Source organism: Hyalella azteca, unplaced genomic scaffold, assembly GCF_000764305.2.
Source record: "Hyalella azteca isolate HAZT.00-mixed unplaced genomic scaffold, Hazt_2.0.2 contig10842, whole genome shotgun sequence".
In the NCBI taxonomy this organism is placed as follows: Eukaryota; Metazoa; Arthropoda; class Malacostraca; order Amphipoda; family Hyalellidae; genus Hyalella; species Hyalella azteca.
Window position 1 is genome coordinate 77,094 of NW_025940861.1, and position 22,857 is coordinate 99,950.

A 22,857-nucleotide genomic window follows, 5' to 3' on the forward strand; every position below is an offset into this window, starting at 1 on the left:
TACTGGTGCAGGTCAGTGCAGTATACTGGTGCAGGTCAGTGAAGTGTACTGGTGCAGGTCAGTGCAGTATACTGGTGCAGGTCAGTGAAGTGTACTGGTGCAGGTCAGTGCAGTGTACTGGTGCAGGTCAGTGCAGTATACTGGTGCAGGTCAGTGCAGTATACTGGTGCAGGTCAGTGCAGTATACTGGTGCAGGTCAGTGCAGTATACTGGTGCTGGTCAGTGCAGTATACTGGTGCAGGTCAGTGCAGTGTACTGGTGCAGGTCAGTGCAGTATACTTTTAGGACACTTTAGCACATTTTAACGCTTTAGGACACTTGCCCAGTTATCAATTATTATTGCCGTTTATTAATTTTATTTGCCTGTTGTCATAAAAAATTAGATCAGTACTACTCACTGCAGTGAGTGACAGAGAGCGCATTTTCTCGTCCGTCTGTGAAGTCACAGACAGACGGACGGACATGGCGAGCACAATAGCGCCTTTTTTCATAAATGAGAAAATGCTCTAAAAATAATGATATTAATTTCTGTATACAGACGCAGGTGATAGAATTTGCGCGGACATGACGAGCACAATAGCGCCTTTTTTCCCATAAATGAGAAAATGCGTTAAAAAATGATATTAATATCTGGTTACAGTCGCAGGTGATAGAGTTTGCATGGGACAGCATCGAGAACTACGAGGTGGACGACGAAGCTCTGGCCTTCTGCTTCAGCTTCCGCCAGAGCAACGAAGTGAGCCGCTGGGTGAAGGTCTTCACGCCCTACAGCCACTACCTCGCAGACTGCTTTGAGCGCGTCTTGTACGAGCGTCGCCATCAGGAGACCACCGAGACCCTCTAGAGGGTGATGTAGACCACGCCCCTACACGCCTCTAGACCGTGTAGACACGCCTCTAGACCACGCCCTACACACACTACCTCTCAGACTGCTTTGAGCGCGTCTTGTATGAACGCCGCCATCAGGAGACCACCGAGACCCTCTAGAGGGTGAAGTAGACCACGCCCCTACACGCCTCTAGACCGTGTAGACACGCCTCTAGAACACGTATACACAGGCTACTTCGCAGACTGCTTCAAGCGCGTCTTGTACGAGCGTCGCCATCAGGAGACCACCGAGACCCTCTAGATACATGACCGAGACCCTCTAGATACATGATCAACTGTTGAGTTATGCTGACTAAGAAGATGACTTCGATTGTTCTCCGTACATCCTGTGCTAAATACCCGAAGACAATGTGCTGTAATTTGGACCGTTTGGGACGGTCTATTTTCAGGATTGAAATCATCGAGGAGCCCAAAGAGGCCATGATAATTTTCGAGTGTCATGCACTGACATCCCGTATCTAAATAAGCAAGTTACTGGTTTCGGAATAATGAGTCGACCATTTATTTTGTTTAGAATTGAACAAGATTTGATCCGAAGTTAAAGCAGCAACTTGCCGCTCGGAATGGGGAGGCTGTGAGAGACTTCTTGCCACGTGCATCATGTTTTACTAGAGGATATGATGATAGCAAAACGAACATGACATGTGCTTGAGTGAGAAGCTTGGGATCGCTTTCAATGTCGTGCATCATAAGCCGTATCATCATCAGCCGTATCATCAAAGAAGTATCATCATCAGCCGTATCATCAAAGAAGTATCGACAATCTTTTGGGGAAATTTATTGGTGTATTTCAGTATTATTCTGAATGAAGTTCTGCAACTTGCGCTCAAAGCTTGAAAATTATTTCGAAATATTGCCAACACATTCACATAGAAGTTTCCGTCGGAAGCTTTTCATCGTGAAATAGCGTGAACCGCTTATATATTAAATTCAGATATATTTCGTAATCTATGGTTTGTGATTGTAGGTAATTCTTTGAGGGAGATTTACTCTAGAGATTCAAGTCAAAGTGCGCGTGGTTCATGAAACAATTAACTTGGAAGGACCTATGAGTTTTCCTTGCTTTAAGTAATTCTTTTATGAAGAGGATTAACGAGGCTGAAGGGCGTTTCAGAGCTCCAAGTTTAATATGTTGTTAGGCTCGTTCTACAAGAAAACTGCCACGAGGTATTTCGGCAAGTGAATTCAAGTGGGTGTGAACAAGGTGTGAACATTTACGGTCCGATGAAGCTGTGTTCGTGCCGAGGTTGAAAATTGGACCATGAGACTTGGTTGTGAGACGAGAAAACTATTGACCATGAATGGCACAACATGAATGTGATAAATTAATGGAGTGCAAAAGGATCTCAGGTTCTAACAAGAACCAGGATGACCTGTAGAATTTGTAAGTGGAATTTATACAAGTGCAAGCATAAGATAAAAGAAATGTTAAGAGCTGAATAGGAAAAATGTTAATTAACTTGACAGGTGCTGTTGAATATTAACATTTTAATTTCGTATTATATAGCGGCTGCTTTGAAATCTTCAGCGTATTATATTTTTGTCAAATTCCAGTAACTAAGCCATTATTTGCTGTGTGAGTGATGGTAGTGGCTTAGTATCTGCCTGGTAAAATCTGTTCAACCAATGTCATAGTTAGGTATACTTAGTTACTACGATCTTACTGACACCATGGTAACGAAGTTGACCTGCGAGCTCGTGCATCGCGCACGCGCAATACTATTTTTTCTTTTTATTTCGTATCGATTAAAACAATGTCATAGTTACTTAGTTACTAACGTCTTAATGACACCATGGTAACGAAGTTGACTTGCGAGCTCGCGCAATACTATTTTTTCTTTTAATACGTATCGATTAAACCAATGTCATAGTTACTTAGTTACTACCGTCTTACTGACACCATGGTAACGAAGTTGACTTGCGAGCTCGCGCAATACTATTTTTTCTTTGCAATATACGTTTCGATACATATTCCTCTAAGCCGTGTGGGTAGGCACTGTGCTTCATCACTCTTACTTGTGCAAGTTCTTCCTTAATGCCAAGCATTGCATTTCAGACAAGTGGATGTCTAAAATCTGCAGGAGTTAACATGAGCCGCAATTGCAGTGAATTTTACACTTTAATTAGTCCGCTTGAATCCAATGCCTCTCAGTGGTAGCAGCACCGAGAAAGAGCTAGCCGCGGGTTCGAACCTCGGGAAGCTCGATTCATTTCTCGATGTCGTTGGCAGATATCACATGACAGGTGTCGAGGGTGATGCTTCAGCATGGCCTTGGGTTGTGCCATAAAACAAACTCGGGTTACATGTTTATTGTTACGTGCGTAATCATTTTCAGGATGTGAACGTTTGGAATTTTGTTCGCCCCTTTCATCGCAATATTCAACTGTAATGCATCACTTATTTATTTACTTTCTGCCAAATGTTTCTCATTGATGAAATTATCTTTGAAACTTTTGTAAAAATGCGTTTTTTTATAATCAGTTGTTATGTTTGTCGCTATGTTTGTACGTGTTAGTGAGAACAGAAACTATGGTGTTACTTATCACTTGGCCGGGCAGGCTAATTATCCTGTTTTATTCCTGCTTGAAAGAGAGTAACCAAATTCACGCAGTAGAAGTTATATGTGGAGAATTCGGCTCCAAGTTGTCTCATGTGACAAAAATTAATGAAATATCGCTTCATTTATAGGGGTCGCCTGGGGCTGGTGTTATTTTGATAGCTTATCGGTGAAGTGATGTGATGCAAGTAAATAACCTGATGGTGTTCCCTCTACCGCCTGACACGAGTAACCGGAGCAATATTGTCACAAGCCTACTTCCCAAAAAGGATACGTTCTAGTGCGCGCAAAATGACTTGCACTGATGGTTGCCGCCACGTACGACAACTTTAAAATGTTCTCTGTTGCGTACAAACGTCCTCAGGTTGCTACACTCAATAGTTTACGTATAATTTAAGTTGAAAGTTATGTTCCATGAGAGTGACATACGGCGGCAGAGGGTTAGGAATCAAAGTTTGTTAATATATACATGGAAAATATGTGACTGCTCTCTGGTTCGCTGTGACAAGTGATGATGTGTGAACAGGATGCCATTCCTTGACTTTATATTGCCTCTACATAAATACTGTACGCTATTATTGCTCCGGAGTATTTAATGCATTGCCCGCGAGTTTTTAATTAATGCATTTAGCAGTAGAAAATTGTGAATAGTTAGCCTTATGATTTCAGTTGACTTGCCTATTTACCTGACATCTTATTTCTTATGGAGTTAAGGTCATAGCATCGTTTATGTATCGTGTATTGGGTTATTTATTTATTAATTATGCGTGACTAGAAATGAGTTATTGTCTATTAATATTGCGGTAAGTCGTTACTCTTGCATGCCATAGCACATATACGCGCGTCGTCGTAGCCTACTTGTATGTATGCCCCAGCACTCTACGTAGGTGCCATATCAAGACACGTTCATTTTACATTTTATTCAGGAGCTGCTCGCTAAATTTCATCATTCATTGCACATCATTGAAATAGTGCTACAAATTTTTCCGTATTATGGACCCTTTCTTGCCATTGTTGTCTGGCTGTGCCATTGCTGATGGTTAAAATATGAGCTAGAAGCGTTATCGCCCGACTATTGTAATTAAGATTTGTAAGTGGACTATTTTAACAGAATATTGTTGCTTGGAAAGTTGAGCCCGTAAGATTGTTAAGAAATAATTGAATACGTATATAACGGAACTCTATAAATATAACCGACGATGAAGCTATCTAAGTTGTCAAGAAATGGGAGGAAAATTATACCAGCGACTCAGAAACAAATAACAGAATTTCTGGATGATGCGAATAGTGATTTGATATAAGGCCTCGTTATTTGATTTACTGTGCTCATCCCATAATTTATTGAGCGATATGTTATCCAGTTTACGTATACTCATGGATATATACCGTACTTAAAGATTTTATATTTAACTCTGTTTATCATAGTCGAATGGAACGCTAGACCTGCGTAGCAGACCAAGATGTTTGTGTTAGGCTTGCACATCGAATGCTTGTCCGCAAAAAATGAGGAAGAAATGAAAAGTGCAAACCATTTTTGATCTCACTCTTGTTTTAGACCGAACTCTCTATCATTCGTGCTTGTAGATAAACGAATAAAATAACGTGACTAATTGCGTCAGCTTCTAACGTTTGCGTTGGTTTATTAGTGTGACTTCCTTCCTTCATTTGTGAGTCGTAATGGGCCGTTCATACTCACTAATGTACTTCTGGTGCCAAGTCGCGTGTGTGGCTAAACTGTCTTGTTATGTTGAGACCTGCAGTGTTTTTGCTTTAATAAAATGCATGTGAAAGCTCTACGTGGCGACCAAGATGAATATGCTAGGCTTCTTTAAGCAGTTTTTTGTGAAATGGGAACAGTGTGCACAATGTGACTGGGAACTTCATAAGCACTTACTTTCGTCATCATAGTCATCTTTGAGCCTGCCGTTAGTTTGAACTAACGCTGGAACATACTACATTAATATAATCTTCAGGCTTAGGTGTCTAAATAAGTAGAGATGCGACTCTTCAAAATTTTAATTTAATGCCTGAGTTAATGCGATCAATAGCGAGGTAATTTGTATTTTTGTTTAGTAGCGTGAATAAAATCGAAGCGAGGTTCACTTCATGCAGTGTGGGACTCTATGCTTAGACTGACATCAGCTATTGTAACTTGTCGCGTCAGTTGCTCATCTCGGTAATGTCCGGTGTCGATCTGTCGTCTCATTATAATCATTATTATTGTATGTAATTGGGACGTTATATTCACTTGACCTGATAGAGATTGGGGACGAGTCAACATCTGGTAGACACGTGTCTTCCAGGGTGTTGACTCGTCATCAATCTCTATCAGGTCAGTGAATATTGCGTCTCATTAATATAGTAATCTTGGCTGAAGTCTTGAAATTTCTATTGATTATTCCTTGTATGAGGAATATGACTTTTTACAACTTCTCAACTTTTTATGATAAAATTTTAGAGAGATGGTTAATATTCACGATCTAGATCGTTGAATAATTTTAATTGGTCAAGAGGCAAGGTCGAGAAATTGAATTTGAGGATTTCGAAAATTACTGTCTGATCGTTGAAGAACTTCTTGTATGCGGGTAATCTTAGGTCAACTGTGCGGAAAAAGTAAATTTAACGATTTGGATCACAATAACGGTTATATACAACTCATGGTTAATAACCAGCTCGAAGAAACTAAGGAGGGAGAACTAATAAATCTCCTGCTCAAATGGAGCTAAAATAGTTTTCATCATGACCGAACACAGGTTTTTAACTTTGTGGATGAATTAGGATCACTCAATGTTCGCGCTTTAATCTTGGCCACAACAAGCTTCACGTCAATGCATTATGTCTGAACAATCTAGTTTCTGGGAGATATATGGTACGATCAATTCTTCACACCTTGTGTATGGAAAACATTACAGGGCGCTCGGTTGCAAGCGGGTGATGTGAAGCTTATCATGTATGAACAAGCGTGGAATATAGACCATCTCTTATTAGTCTATTCCGCCGCTAATTAGAGTTTCAACAGTACTCCCTTTTTTGGCAGTTTTCTAAGAATTTCCCGTTTTCTTTTATTTTTTCGAAAAATTGACACGAACAAAAATGTTTTAGGATTCGGTTTTACATATGTGTACCAAGTTTCAAAGTGATCCGTTTGTAAGTAATCGAGATAAATTTTCCTCAAAACGCTCCCCTTAGATGAAATTCTAAGCGATTCGTGCCACGGAGAATAGTGATTCATGCTATTAGTCGTTTGTCAGTGAATTGCGCCATTGTTACTCACCTTAGAAGTGTACAGAGCACCTTAATTTATTTGTCTGTTATCGCTTCACATGACCAACTTAGTCTCTATCAGCTGGAGAGTCAGGTTCCTATTTATCTGACAGGTGTATCCGTGCGTAGAAAGTATAGAAAAAATTAGGCATTCGCGAATATTATGTATTTATTATCAATCTAGAAAGTTCTGAAGAATATGATGTCCTTTTACCCTTCAGTAATAGCCAATTATTTACTTTACTGCATAGTTACTTAACGTACCGAGAAATACACGACAGAAATGTTCTGCAAAGAAAAAGAAAAGCCGCAGTCGCTCTCTCAAGGGCTGCGTTAGAAGTTTATTGTTCTTGTTTTATCGTTAAAACTAAATGCTCGGTTCAATGTAAGTGATCGGACTGTATATATCGATGTAGTATTATTTCTTAACGTCTTCTCTTCAATATACCTATATTTCTGTCTTATTTTATTCACCATTGTTGTGTTCTTTACCATTAAAAGTTACTGTCTACTGCTGTTGCGATGCAGTAAAAGTTTTTTCCTATATTTTATTGAAGCTTCGTTACAAAGTTATATTGTAGCTCGAATATTTTCGAGAAAGAAGTACTAAACATGACATAGCTAATTACGCACTACACGGTTAAGAAAGTTATAACAAATCTAACGATTTTGCATAAAAATATAGTATGCTAATATTGCAGACATTGAGAAGTGACCAACCTCACTAAAATTATAGTTATATTGAACATGGACACTAATGACAATTGACGAAATATTGATATTTTAAGATCTAAACCGGCTGCAAAATACGTCTCTCAATGTCATTTCACCACCTATACCATATAAGTAGGAAGTTAACTAAACAGAAATTGAACAAACCTCCGATGCATGCTTGACGAACAAGATTTCGGTGAATCTCCTTTACGTAACCCGTGTAAAAGTTTTTAGATGCATTAAATTTAAAGAGTATTTTATGACTCGTGTGCCATTTTAAGCTTTTAGAATCTCGGGCTCAGTTTAAATTATGCAAATACAACAACGCAGAATAATGGCATTCTCAATTCTTACGTAACCAATCTATCGTCATGGGTTCCAAAGGAAGAGCTAGCAATGATTATAAATTGCGATATTTTACATGTGAATATTTGGTGTCTGCTTGACACAATTTTATACACAGTAAAAATGTCTATACTCTATATCAATGCATCAAAAAAACTATTATTTACTTACAACGAATAGTAAGGCAATTAAACAAGTTATATATTGAGGCTTAATGTTATAACGAGACAGTTGCGCACCACATGAAAGCATCGAAAAATGGCTGGATTCTCGACGAATGAGTTGTCTCTAGACAGACTGCTAGACAGAGACAATGCCTTCCTGAGACAGAGACTACCCACTGCCCGCCCTGCAGAGACTGCTAGACAGAGAGACTTCCCTCCCTGAACTTGGACTTGCCGATGAGGGCGTTGATGAGGACGGGGGCGTGCTGGTCGTGCAGCTCTTGTGCCTTCCTGAAGGTGTCGGCGATGCTGTCGCCGCGCCCCATGAACAAGCCCCGCGCCCCAAACCCTTCCGCTACCTTGTGGTAGTCCGTGTACTGTCGGCATTAAAAGTTGTCAATATAGTCCGTGTACTGTCGGCATCAACCGTGTCAATATAGTCCGTGTACTGTCGGCATTAACCGTTGTCAATATAATCATAACCACATTAATGACATCAATACACAATTATTACAAACAACGATAATAGCAGATAGTTATATCTCAGAGGAGGAGACAATAATAAGAATAGCCCTGTACTTAGAGGCTTCAATAGAGGCTAAGTCACGAAACACGAAATATTACCACAAATGCACAGCATCAGGGCCACTATGTTGCCCCAGACACGCGCGATGCAGGCACAGCTTTAGGACCCCAGACACAGCACCAGGACCCCAGACACGCGACGCAGGCACAGCGTCCAGACCTCAGACACGCGCAGACAGCACTCACCGCCAGGTCGCAGGCAACGCTGCTGCCGAACATGGGCACCTGCTCCCTGGCTATCTGCGTCCAGCCCGCGTCGTTGCCGACGAGCGCGATGAGCGGCAGCTTGTGGCGCGCGTACGTGTCGAGCTCAGCCAGCGAGTACCCGCACGCACCGTCGCCGTAGATGATCCACACCTGCACACGTGACACGTACACGTGCTCAGCGCCTGCCTTTGTGCTAGTGACAAGGAATACGCAACAATTCTGACCGCCTGCGAACCTTAAGTTCATACTAGAAATAGCAAGTATGCACAGGATGAGTAATGTGATATAATATAAATATTCAAAAGACTTATTCTCACGATTATCTAACTATTTTACTTGGTGATAGTATGAGTGAATTTAACAAAGTAAGTACCTACATATACGTATAGTAAACTATTTTACTCATCATCAAGATGTATTGTAGTGACACATGTTCATCAAGAATGTATTGTAGTGACACATGTTCGTCAAGAATGTATTGTAGTGACACATGTTCGTCAAGAATGTATTGTAGTGACACATGTTCATCAAGAATGTATCTAATGTATCGTAATCACACATGTTCATCAAGAATGTATAGTAGTGACATATGCGCATCAAGAATGTAATGTAGTGACACATGTTCAACAAGACTGTATAGTATCACACAATACACATGAAGATTGTATAGTAATCACTGTACAGTAAGACTGTACAGTAAGCACACAATACACGTCAAGACTGTATAGTAAGAACACAATATACGTCAATACTGTATAGTAATCACACAATACACATCAAGACTGTATAGTAAGCACACAATACACGTCAAGACTGTATAATAAGCACACAATACACGTCAAGACTGTATAGTAATCACACAATACACGTCAAGACTGTACATTAATCACACAATACACATCAAACATGAATTAAGACCCGCTGCTGTACCTGCGCGTCCGGTCTGCAGAGTTTGGCGCCAATAGCGAAGCCTCCGCCGACGCCCAGCGTCCCGAAGGCGCCAGGGTCTAGCCACATCAGCGGCCCGCGAGGTCTGATCAACACATTATATCGATTGATTATTGACATTATATTGATCGCTATTTGCTGAACTTTTAGGAGTAAATCATAATTTTCAATTAAACTAGGATTATTTAACTTTTTTCAATTAAATTTCAATTTCTAGGATCAAATCACAATTAATTTCACAATTATTAGGATTAAATCACGTGTACATGAGTTACAGAATAAGATGGTATTTATTTCTGAGGCAATTAACAATGTCGTAATAAAGTGAACGATATTTTAAATAATATAAAGTGAAATAAAGTGAACGATATTTGTGAACGATAGAAATCGTTTTTGAACGATAGAAATCGTTTGTGAATGATAGAAATCGTTTTTGAACGATAGAAATCGTTTGTGAAGGATAGAAATCGTTCGTGAGCGATATAAATCGTTTGCGAATGATAAAAATCATTTGTGAATAATAGAAATCACTTGTGAACGATAAAAATCGTTAGCGAACGATAAAAATTGTTTGTGAACTATAAAAGTCGTTCACTGTTGTCAGCGTTAATTTTATTCGTCTCATGTGCATATTTATGGTAGTACTATGTACCTAGCGTGTACATGTACTATTGAGTCTGGCGTAGTCGGCTAAGTAACATTGATTACCGACTGGATTACGGTACCGACATTGATTACCGACTGGATTACGGTACCGACATTGATTACCGACTGGATTACGGTACCGACATTGATTACCGACTGGATTACCGACTTTACTTCAGCAGCAGCTACATAGCAAGAGGTGAGGTTAGAGTGCCTGTTGGTCAGGTCAGTCGTAAAACTCCAGGTGCTACCTGAACTACCTGAACCTAGCTGCCAGGTGCTACCTGAACTACCTGAACCTAGCTGCCAGGTGCTACCTGAACTACCTGAACCTAGCTGCCAGGTGCTACCTGAACTTACCTCGCACTGTTGCTTCACTAGCTACCTTTATGCTCTTTATGGGATTGTGGCTGAGCCATGAAAGATCTACGAGGGTGTGAATTGTTCATGAATCTCTGTCACGCTGGTTCTGCCATTATAAACTTGTTTCTTTCAAAGTGTTCATGCTGAAATAAAATCTACTTTTTATCCATCTTAACTAAACTTCTAATGAAGAACCACGTGTAATAGAGTACAAACAACAGAAACTTTTATCCAGATTAGTGTATTTTTTCTGCAAGATCAAAGGCCGTAGTGCAGGACGATGAAAAAATTGCTTTCTGAAAAATTGAAAAGTGCGTTGACAATTAGTTCAACTTTAAACTTGATGCTAACTCAGCACCAGCAAAGTCCATCAAGCACCAGGATGGTAATTGAGACGAGGAAAATGTTCCAACTTGACAGAACTTCAAGTCGCGCGTAACTTGGTAAGTTATTTTAAGTAATGCTGAGGGGTAGAACATTATATTTTAGAATTGACGTAGTTATCTTATGGTAGGTAGAACATTATTTTGTACGGAACATTATATTTATTAAAGTAATGCCGGACCTGAGGATGTAGGATGCGGTGGCAACAAAGTCTCCACCATCAGCGACGAGGACAGCGTCGTCAGGCAGGATCTCCTCGAGCTCCGTGAACACCTTCAGGGGGTTCAGGTGCTGCTCGGGGGGCACCTCGGCCAACTGCAGGGGGTGCTTTAGCTTTGAACGCATAATGGAGATGTGCACAATGGATAACAGGTTGAATTTATTCTGTATTTTACTCGCACTTATTACCAGATCAAAGTTATTCATACATTTTACCTGCACCGCTTATTACCAGGTCAAAGTTATTAATACATTTTACTCGCACTGTCGTATACTGAATATGTGGCTTATTTATCTTAATAATATTCAATGAATTATATTTATGTACAAAAATATAAGTTTATAATATGAAAAATAATGTATCATTATACTTCATAAGACGCGACGAGAGCAGGTTATTCGTACGAGCAATGAGAAGTTACAGTTCAAGAAGAAATAACTACAAGCAAAAGCTGGCTCGTTCATACGCATGAGAGTTTGAAGCTTAACTAACTTGAAGCAAGATTAGAATCAAACTACTTCTGGGCATCAATCATTATTCTTTATGAATTCTGCACAAGGAAAGAACATAAAAGTGCAAGATTCGGCAACAAACGCTATAAAGGAGGCATATATTTTCAAGTTGAGAGCATTCAGTGCGCGCTTCATCAGCAGTCGTATTTTTTAAATTCCACTGATGATATTTTGAACCATTAGTAAATAAATGTACATGCAATTAAATTTCAAACATTGGAAACAAAACCAATCATCGAATTTCAAAACTTCTCCAACTATGCACCGATCTTCCATTTATATACATTTTTAGACACGTATTAAAGAATAGGGCGAATTGATTTTCCTGGAGAGCTGATAGAAGTGTGATAAATAAAGATAGAGACGTGTGAGAAATAAAAATAGAGACGTGTGATAAATAAAGAAAAATACATGGGATAAACAAAGATAGAGGCATGTGATAAACAAAGATAAAGACGTGTGATGAACAAAGAGACATGTGATGAACAAAGTGACGTGCGATAAACAAAGATAGAGACGTGTGATAAATATAGATAGAGACGTGTGCAAAACAAAGAGACGTTTAATAAAAATAGAGACGTGTGATATATTAGGATAGAGACATGGTATAAATAAAGATAGAGGCGTGAGATAAACAAAGATAGAGACGTGCGATATATTAAGATAGAGACATGGTATAAATAAAGATAGAGACGTGTGGGTGTGATAAACGAAGATAGAGACGTGAGATAAACGAAGATAGAGACGTGAGATAAACAAAGATAGAGACGTGTGATAAACAAAGATAGAGACGTGTGACAAACAAAGATAGAGACGTGTGATAAACAAAGATAGAGACGTGTGACAAACAAAGATAGAGACGTGTGATAAACAAAGATAGAGACGTGTGATAAACAAAGATAGAGACGCGTGATAAACAAAGATAGAGACGTGTGATAAACAAAGATAGAGACGTGTGATAAAGATAGAGACATGTGATAAACAAAGATAGAGACGTGTGATAAACAAAGATAGAGATATGAAGGGCTTTAATGGCAGGCTTCCAGAACATGTCCGAGTTCTGGGGGACATGAAGAACATGAATTTCGCAGATCAAGCATTAAGCATTATATACCATAAAGTTATGATTGAAGAACACCTCGTAACAACACAACAAACCTTATATAGCTGCTCCTTGTTCCTGTTGACAGCAATGATCTTAGCCTTCTTGTTAAGGCTGCGGCCATAGGACAGCCGGAAGTCGCAGACAGATCCTGCCAGCACGATCACGTCAGCTTCCTTCAGACAGTCCCCGCGCTTCTGCCGCATCTGGATGCCTGACTTGCGGCCTAGTTTAGACCATGATAATTGTTAGACCATGATATGTGTTAGACCATGATAATTGTTAGACCATGATAATCGTTAGACCATAATATGTGTTAGACCATGATAATTGTTAGACCATAATAACCTGCTTGCGGTCTTGTTAGAGCATAATATATGTCTGACAGTAATTACCTGCTTGCGGTCTAGTGATACAAGAAATGTTAGACCATAATGACCTGCTTGCGGTCTAGTGATACAAGAAATGTTAGACCATAATGACCTGCTTGCGGTTTAGTGAGTCATAGAAGAAATGTCACACCGTAATAACCTGCGATGATTTACGTGAGCAAAGAAATATTTCAGTCTATGGTAAGCTGAGCTAACAGGGTTCAAATAACCAAATACACAAGATTAATGTCATCGATTTTATGGTCTGTACGGAACCTCATTTACGGCTGCTGTTACAGCAGCTATGTTAGACCTAATGTCTGTAGGGGTCTATGGTGCCTGATGATTGTAATAAAAGACATACAAGGCTAAAATAATAATAAATATTAATAATATTTTATATAGTATTATATATAGGTATATATAATTAATAATGATAATATAATAGATAATAATATAAACATTCTGGCTACCCACAACAATAACTGGACGGCGTGCTGTGCGCAGTATGGCAGCACACTGCTCCACTGTACGGTACAGCATTTGGTGTATATTCATTACATTATGTAATGTGCATTCAATATAACAGAATGTTGTTCCAGCAATGTTCTACTATTGAATAATCAGAGTTTAATTGTTACAATAATCACTCTAGTTCCAATGCAAGCAATTTAAATTATATTAGCCTGTATATTATCACAGGATGATATGCATCAAAGTTACACCAATATTAATTAACTTTGGCTGACGTTACTCTCTTACATTCTTTACTTTTATTAAGTGCAAAATATTACCGATATTTATTGACTAAAATTGAATAAGTGAATCTTTCAAAATTTCAAAGCAAATATGGCAATGATTAAATATTCAAGTTCTCAGAAAGAAATAAAAAAAAATATTTAATAAAAATAAGAATATAACAGAATAAATTTAAAGCACATATGATTGGCAGTTCAAGTTCTCAAAAAAATATATATTTATTAAAAAGAATACTTTAACTGCATAGAATAAATTTCAAAGTACATAGGTATTGCAATGATTGACAGTTCAAGTTCTCAAAAAAAAATATAAAAATATTTATTAAAAAGAATAATTTAACTGCATAGAATAAATTTCAAAGCACATAATGCAGTAATTGACAGTTTGAATTCTCAAGAAATGAAATAAAAATATTTATTGAAAATAAGAATTTAACAGAAAAAAATTTCAAAACACAAATGATTGACAGTTCCAAGTTCTGAAAAAAATTATTCATTAAAAAGAATAATTTAACTGCATAGAATAAATTTCAAAGCACATATTGCCCTGATTGATTTATTTATTAAAAATAAGAATATAAGAGAATAAATTAAGGTGCCCACCGGTGCTGTTAGGAGCGATGGGAATGTCCAGAGGGAGAGGCGAGTGATCCCTCTGGTCCCAGGCACCAGCGTACAGGTTGTTGAGGTAGTACTGCATGTACCACTGTACTACCTGCAACACAGCGTTACATGGTGTACAGGTTGTTGAGGTAGTACCTACTGCATGTACCACTGTACTACCTGCAACACATTGTAACACTTGTTGTACTAAAAGCACAACTGCTGCTACCCGAGGGCTGTGGAACGTTAGGGCGCTGCTTTTTTCGTGCCGATACAAAAAAAAAATAATAAATAAAAATAAGAACCTGTAAATAAGAAATTGCTGTTAAATATAGAATAATAATTAAACAAAAATGAGAACCTGTATACAAGGAAATGCTGTTGAATATTAAATAATAATTAAACAAAAATAAGAACCTGTTAATAAGAAACTGCTGTTAAATATAAAATAATAATTAAAGAAAAATAAGAACCTATTATAAGAAACTGCTGATTAAATATTAAATGATAATTAAACAAAAATAAGAACCTGCAGATAAGGAAGTGCTTATACCAGTTTCTTATTTAAAGCTCGGACCAGATGTCACTGATCTTATAAAAAGATGTGGTCTACCCTCTGCTGCATGTTCTTGTCCTACCCTCTGCTGCATGTTCTTGTCCTACCCTCTGCTGCATGTTCTTGTCCTACCCTCTGCTGCATGTTCTTGGGGGGAGGACCTGGAGGAGCGATCTCCCGGGCCACCATGGGGTACGGGTACAGCACGTCGATAGGGAACTCCACGAACACCGGCCCTGACAACAAAAAAATCCGTGAAGACCTGTAAGTGGCACTAGAAGGCCTATAAGTGGCACTAGAAGATCAAATTAATGCATGGGAATTTCAGAAAATACGTCATTTAAATAATTTTTAGAGTCAAGACTTCTGTGCGCCAAGAAGTAAGAATTTTAAATCTCTCAAACCCCATCTTTCAAGGCCTTGTTTCGCAATCTTAGAGGTACAAAACCGCTCGTCGTCTAGAAAGCATTTCTATTCATGATTTTTTTTCTACAATGCCAAAACTGAAATTTGGTGGCAATCGGAATACTGTAGTTGTGTTGCGGTTCTTGACAACAGCTGTTCCGGCAGCAGTCAAAAACTAAAATGTGTCGGGAAACAAGTCAATTTGTACAATGAGAAATAAGTTCATTACCTACATTGATTCTGGCTGCAGGCAATTCATTCGAGGTCCTTCCTCGCATGCTAAAGCTTCACCAGTGCTCAAGCATGTTAATTCTTTTTCCTGATTGTGCGTGGGGAGCAGCCACTACATTTCAGCCAATGCCTTTGCTTACTTATCAGTGTTACTTCATTTGTAACATCAGAGGCACTTGTATAGTTTATGAAGTGTAGTCAAGACCATCAACTTTAGCACGCCCTACATAATAGCGGAACACTTCTTCTTACGGTACTTTTGTTCATCTCTTTTCTTTGTAAACCAATTTCGCGGGTGGCTTTCCTCGGGCAAAACTTCTATGGGTTAAAATGAAGGTATTGTTCAACATAAAAAGGAAAATAAGCAGGCCAATAAGCTTGAATGATTGATTTGTATGCAAGACGCCGTGTGAACAAACACGAACAAAGGAGTGCTCTACTTTAGGTCAAAAATTGATTACGTTGACATTTAAAACACATAAACCCAATTCCAGTTGGTAAATGAGACAAGCTAAAAATACTTAACCCTCTACCGCCGTGTGTCACTCTCAGGAACATATCTTTCAACTTAAATTAAACGTAAACTATTGTTTATATGAAATTATCTGTAACCTATTGAGTGTAGCAACCTGAGGACGTTTGTACGCAACAGAGAACATTTTAAAGTTGTCGTACGTGGCGGCAAGCATCAGTGCAAGTCATTTTGCGCTCACTAGAACGTATCCTTTTTGGGAAGTAGGCGCGTGATAATATTGCTCCAGTTACTCATATTATTACCAATTTTATTATATTATATTAGTAATCTTAATATACTAGGTAGGTACTAATATTACTCCGGTTACTCATGTCAGGCGGCGGAGGGTTAAGGGTCTAATAACTCATTCTGATAACTACTATCAAAGCACTTAAATCCAATTACAGCTGTAATTGAGACAAGCTAAAAATGCTTAAGGGTCTTATAACTGGTTCTAATAACCACCACCAAGCCGCCCTCACGCACCTGGCGTGCCGGACTGGGCAATCTTGAGCGCCTTGCGCAGTGTGGGCGCGATGTCCCTGACGCTCCTGACGGAGGCCGTGAACTTGCAGAGCGGCTTGAACAGCGCCAGCTGGTCGATGTCTTGCAGAGCTCCACGACCTTGCAGAATGCTGGCAGCAGCACCACCTTTACAGTGGTGAATAACAGCAATATGTTTTACAGCTTTAGTTTGTTAAATAAGAGAAATAAGGTGCTTGATTTAAAGTTTTAGTTTGTTAAATAATAGAAACAAGGTGCTTGATTTAAAGCTTTAGTTTGTTAAATAATAGAAACAAGGTGCTTGATTTAAAGCTTTAGTTTGTTAAATAATAGAAACAAGGTGCTTGATTTAAAGTTTTAGTTTTCTAAATAACAGAAACAAGGTGCTTGAATATAGTAATCATTTTTCTCTCACATCAGTTTAATCCAATAACTTTTCTCAGAAGCAAAAATCGGATAGTACTTGTCCAGTTTTTTATATTGAAAGTACGGTAATTGTATTCGGTTCATGTTTTTTCAGATTGGTTCATATCAGCCGTGATTCATATTATATACGCCATGGCACATAGCCATGACAAAATCTCACACGTATTTACCCATAAGCAAGACAGGACTCTCAGCTGTGCTTCATATTAATAAAATGATTCATATTATTATTATTCAAATATTAAAATCTCGCAGATATTTACCCATAAGCAAGACAGGGCTCTCAGCCATCTGGGCATTCTTGACAGCAGTGATGGTGTTGGTGAGACCAGGCCCAGCTGTCACCACAGCCACACCAACGCTGCCTGACATTCTGGCCACGGCATCTGCGGCATACACTGCAGTCACCTGCAATGACAACCAACAACACAGTTTATGTTTTTGTTCAATTTGCTTACTACTAAGGAAAAGAAACTTACTCTATTTAAAAGAAGGAATTTATTCAATAAAATTCTGCAATGACAATCAAAAACTGAGCTTATGTTTTCATTCAATTTGTTACTACTATGACAAAGAAATGTACTCTATCTAAAAGAAGGAAATTTATTCAATAAACTTCACCAAAACCAGCAATCATGAGTAGCAAAATATACTAAATTATGAAATTTCGAGAGAAATGAAAGTATGAAATAATTGCTTATGTAGCTTATGTAAGGTCATGAAACTTCTAGCAATGATCAAAGAGTGTCTTGGTAGAAATTTGTTGAATGAGTGACATAGGTAAGCATTTCCTAGCACTTTGCAGACAAGTAATCATATATAGTTACTTGAAAACTAGCGCACCACTGCCAGTTGGTAGTCATATATGGTACTGTGTACCATAGATTTGTAAACGCTTGTCAATGCTTGTAAGCACTCGTAAATGCTTGTAAACTCTCCTAAACGCTTGCAAACTCTTGTAAACACTTGAAAAACACATGTAAATGGTATGGTATGGTAACATCTAGGTAACAGTCCTAACTGCACCGAAGAATTGTCAGATGAGCATTTGACAAGCATTGGTAGTCCACCAAGACAGGATTTGCTATCTTCCAGCTTTTTAAACATCACAGAAAATGCGTCCTAAGTAAGGTAAGAACCATTATGATACGGCTTCGTATTACAGTTAGAAATAGAAAGAGACATTATTATCTATTATCTGCCTAGTCAAATTAATGTGATATGTATTTTCATTACCCTAGTGACCTATGCCACTTCAATTTTTAATAATATACGTTTAAAAATTACTTTTTAAAGACAACACTTCCAAAGAATCCAGTATCTCCAATCTTACAGATGTACAATAAATTTCTCATCTAATTTTCGAAAATTAAAAAAATTAACTTTTCAATTTTTTTTAAATATATAAATTTTTTTAATATACATTATTTCAAACCTAACTATATTTATTTCTAACCTAATAACTTAACTATATTTCTAATTAAATAACCTAACTAAATTTATTTCTAACCTAATTATATTTCAACATCTGTCCTTCAAAGGGTGACTGGTACTAGTATCTACTGGTATGTCAAGTAGTTAACCTCATGTCTAGTATCCACAACACGAAGCCCCTCCTTCTCCGCAGACACCAGGATAGGCGAGATGTGGCCGCCAGAGAGGGTAAAGATCTGCTTCACATTGTGCTTCTTGAGCACATCCACCACAATCTCTCCTCCATGACGCTTGCTTGTGGGATCTGCCTGCAGCATGGCATGAACATAACCACATTTCAGTGTATTGATAGAATAGAATAGAATAGAATAGAATGGAAGTGTCGGCATTGAAGAAATAGGCCAATAGCCTGTTGCTGATTCTTAAACTTTTTGTGACTTGATTCACGAGGGATGACGATTAGCAACTAAACTTATTTAATAGTACATACACAGTCAAAGTTCGTGATGAATTTTGTTAAATTTAACTGGTAACTTGTATAAATATAACACTTGAGAAGGCATGCATGTAAGAATGTTGAACAATCTTGAGGCATTTTACAAAATATTTTTATAAATATAAACAGCTAAGTCTATAAAAAATTGTAAGCTAATGATAGATATTTCATGGTAGGAAAGATCTTTAAAAGTGATTAACTGAGATCAAAAGAAATTTATTTAAAGTTATTAAAAGTTATAAGTAAAAAGTTTATTAATACCTTGTGACTCCATATGTAAGGCAAGTTGAACTTGGACAGGAGAGTCCCAACTCCCAGCCCCACCACGGCTGAGGAGGCGAACAATAAAGCGGACACTGAAAAGAAGTCCTCCATGCTGCCATGAAAGGACTTGGGCAACAAATTTTTGAAACTGCAAAGCAAAGAAAAAAATTACTACATTAGTACTCACTGCAGCGAGTGACAGAGAGCGCATTTTTTTGTCCGCCAATGAAGTCACAGACTGACAGACAGACAGATGGAGGGACATGATGAGCACAATAGCGTATTTTTTCCATAAATAAGAAAATGCGTTAAAAAAAGCTTGAAACAATATTTTTCATGCCTTTAGTTCTTCACAAATTAAAAGGAAGATGTACATATTTTCTTAATTATTGAAAGTTAGCCAAATAATAATACAAATTAAGAATATTTGATGAAGTTAGAAACACCTTGTGAGTCCTTAAAAAAACACATAGTAGAATATTCTTATCTTTCTTGTTTTAAATCATCTAAGCACTAAGCCAAAGAAGAGTAATATGTTATCAAATATCAATATGGTTTCATGTTGCAGGTCATTTAAGTGGTATTTAAAACTGCCCTTTAGAAACATTGCCATTTCATTCTCAATTATAGCTAACTGGTTAGGTATTCCACTGACAAAAATTTCATTGCAAATTGCTGCTTCCTCAATATCACAGCACAAATGTGATTTGCCAGTTATTGCAATTTTTTCATCAGAATCATCAAAGAAAATAATAATAATTAGTAATTAATATTAATAATAATTTAGAATGAGTTTTGTTAGAATAATATAATTCATATACAGTACACGTGTTTATGCTTAGCAAATTACTCACTGAAAATTATTCATTTCATCAGAATGATGATGGTTGTTGCCATGAGACACAGATTGCTCTACAGAATTAGAGATGGGAAAATTAGAGATTGCACCCACAACTGATTGAGCCAATCTATGTGGTGTACTAGAAGTAGGAACAAGGCAAGTTGATTTCTGAGTTAAAACAGTTCTTGCTTTGGAATAGACTGAGTACTCAGGACTGATAATGTGCTTTGAAATCAAATGTTTAGGCCTCAAAAATCTCAAGTTACCTACAGAACATACAGACTGCATTATAATTTTACTACAAAAATAACATAATCTGCAAAATAAATCAAAGTCAATCTCAAAATCATGACTAAGGAGCCAATAACATGGATCAAAGGCATTCCAATTTCCAAGCACAATAAAATTTATTGACAGTAATACTGGGTAGATTCTTTAGAAAATGATGGAAAAAACATGCATTTTCAAGTAATTTCTTGTGAAAATTACCCCATAAATTTTGTACTCTTGAACAAGTAAAATTATCAGTGGGCTAAGGATGTGGGTGAGATTATCAGTGGGCTCAGGATGTGGATGAGATTATCAGTGGGCTAAGGATGTGGATGAGATTATCAGTGGGCTCAGGATGTGGATGAGATTATCAGTGGGCTNATACACATCTAGATGTGTATAAGAGACAGGGCTCAGGATGTGGATGAGATTATCAGTGGGCTCAGGATGTGGATGAGATTATCAGTGGGCTCAGGATGTGGATGAGATTATCAGTGGGCTCTAGTTTTATTGGCTAGTTTTCAGGAGGCATTGGTTTCTTGTCAGGGTCTCAGGAAGCTCTGCATTTTAGAGGAATTTGAAAAAAATCAGGATCAATGTGCCATTTGTGATTTAGTTTATGGACCACAGACTATTTAAAATATTTTGGATCTACAAGAGTTTAGTATTAAGCAGGAATTTTTCCACCTTGTGGGCATCTTGACATCATAAGTAGGTAACTATGAAGCTGCTTTGATGGCAAGGCAGTTGAGTGCTACATTGCATGCAAAGCACAGGATATACAGTTTTAAGCAGCATTTTCATATTAAAAATTGCTTGATGACACATCTTTAGCATGGCTGGTGACTGGGCAATGCATCTTGAATACTGCTGGCAAAGTTTTTGGGCTAAAAATCTATAGTTTGTCAACATATCTTCCAAACTTTGCAGCCTGGGTTACATGCATGCTTTTCTGGCATTCCCATGTACATGATTTTGCCTCTTCCAGTCAAACAGCCTCTGCAGGGTGCATCGCATCGTAGATTGAACTCATATTGTTAATGTGATTTAGTGTCATTTCATAAAATTTAATTTGTTATGGTCAACTTAAGAGGCAAATTATCAATGAATTAATATTTATTATTTAGTCTACATGTCTATTTGAAATCTTTACATGTTGCATTTGCAGTTGCAACTTTCATTCTTTCACGTGTAACTTTAACTCCTCTTTTCCTTCATTCTTATCTTTGCTAAAATTTTTGGTCCAAGAAACTGGCTAAGGTAAATAAAAAATAATATGGTATATTAAATTATCAACTCTCATTACTGGAATTCCATCCTACAGTGCACAGCTAGTGAGAAAAACAACTACTCTCTGAACTGCAACTGGATTTTTCAAGCCTTGATTTTATGGATTTGCAAGCCATGATACCATCTCTTAGAGCCATGAATTTCATATCATATCCCTTCCAGGCCATGAAGAACCTGGAGCTGCAAACTCATTTCAAAGTCTTGTGCACATTTTACCCCAAATCTCTAATTGTACAGGGTGCGCCACAGAAACTTACTTATTTGAGAGGTCAATAAAAACAAAAGTACTTCAGTTATTGTTTTAAATTTTTTTTATTCGAGAAAACAGTATCCCAAATTTTTTTTCATACAGTTTTGAAAATTAAATCTCATGAATGACAGCCTCCATTGTGCATAAACTAATGAAGTCGCTTTTTTTATAATGGTTTCCACTCTATGCATTAACAAAGACCATCACTTTTTTTGAAATTACATAAAGACTATGAGAGGCAGGAGCCAGCAATTTATGGTGAGTGAAGATAGAGTAGGCTATAGGCCTGTATTTTGCATGTTTCCATTTAAGTTTAATTTAGCTAGTAAAAAATGGCATCATTTATATAAAAAAAAGTGGTCTAAGTTACCCCATTTTACGGTACATTTTAAATATTTAGATGAGGACGATTGAGATCATCTGAAATTCGGAAGGATTGTAAAAAAATTGTTCCTTGTTGTAAAGATCCAAATATATTTCAAACCTCCTTCAGAAATTGTACAAGTGTTAAATAACTTGAACTTAATATACCGTTCATATGATTTGCAGCGACCATTCCAGTTCATTACGACTAACAAAGAGATCGCCCATGATGGAAGAAAATAAGTGACAGATGAGGCTTACTGAATTGACTCATATCACTCAGTTAATAATTATAACATCAAATCTTTTTTAATGAAAACATGAGTGTTGATTTCAACATAGTATAACAAATATACACACATTAAGAATAAAATGAGCTAAG

The 22,857-nt window shown here is 37.6% G+C and overlaps 2 protein-coding genes across 2 annotated transcripts in view; one reads left to right on the forward strand and one right to left on the reverse strand.

Moving 5' to 3' along the window:
• Positions 1-3,661, forward strand: part of LOC108681305 (sorting nexin-27) — a 6,676-nt gene extending 3,015 nt beyond the window's left edge. The window contains exons 5-6 of the mRNA XM_018170331.2: positions 35-80; positions 641-3,661. Coding sequence (XP_018025820.1) covers positions 35-80; positions 641-844 — 250 coding nt within the window. The 3' untranslated portion in view covers positions 845-3,661. The remainder of the gene's footprint in view (positions 1-34; positions 81-640) is intronic.
• A 3,200-nt stretch (positions 3,662-6,861) lies between these two features.
• On the reverse strand, positions 6,862-20,946 carry LOC108681317 (2-hydroxyacyl-CoA lyase 2). The gene is made up of 14 exons (XM_047882604.1): positions 20,316-20,946; positions 19,459-19,609; positions 18,851-19,009; positions 17,531-17,675; positions 16,824-16,988; positions 15,320-15,423; positions 14,632-14,743; positions 13,733-13,797; positions 12,956-13,138; positions 12,804-12,857; positions 11,247-11,380; positions 9,656-9,758; positions 8,705-8,875; positions 6,862-8,310 (listed from the first exon to the last, which is right to left on the reverse strand). Exons 1-14 carry the CDS (start codon positions 20,588-20,590, stop codon positions 8,131-8,133), a joined length of 2,001 nt encoding a protein of 666 aa, XP_047738560.1. The 5' UTR covers positions 20,591-20,946; the 3' UTR covers positions 6,862-8,130.
• Between the last annotated feature and the right edge of the window lie 1,911 nt (positions 20,947-22,857).

Coding starts and splice junctions, on each gene's coding strand:
- LOC108681317 (XM_047882604.1), bottom strand. CDS start 20,590: ATGCAGTCTGTATGTTCTGTAGGTAACTTGAGATTTTTGAGGCCTAAA. Junction 17,676..18,850: donor TTGTGGATACTAGACATGAG/GTTAACTACTTG, acceptor TTGTCATTGCAG/GTGACTGCAGTGTATGCCGC. Junction 11,381..12,803: donor CCCTTCATATCTCTATCTTT/GTTTATCACACG, acceptor CACCCCCTGCAG/TTGGCCGAGGTGCCCCCCGA.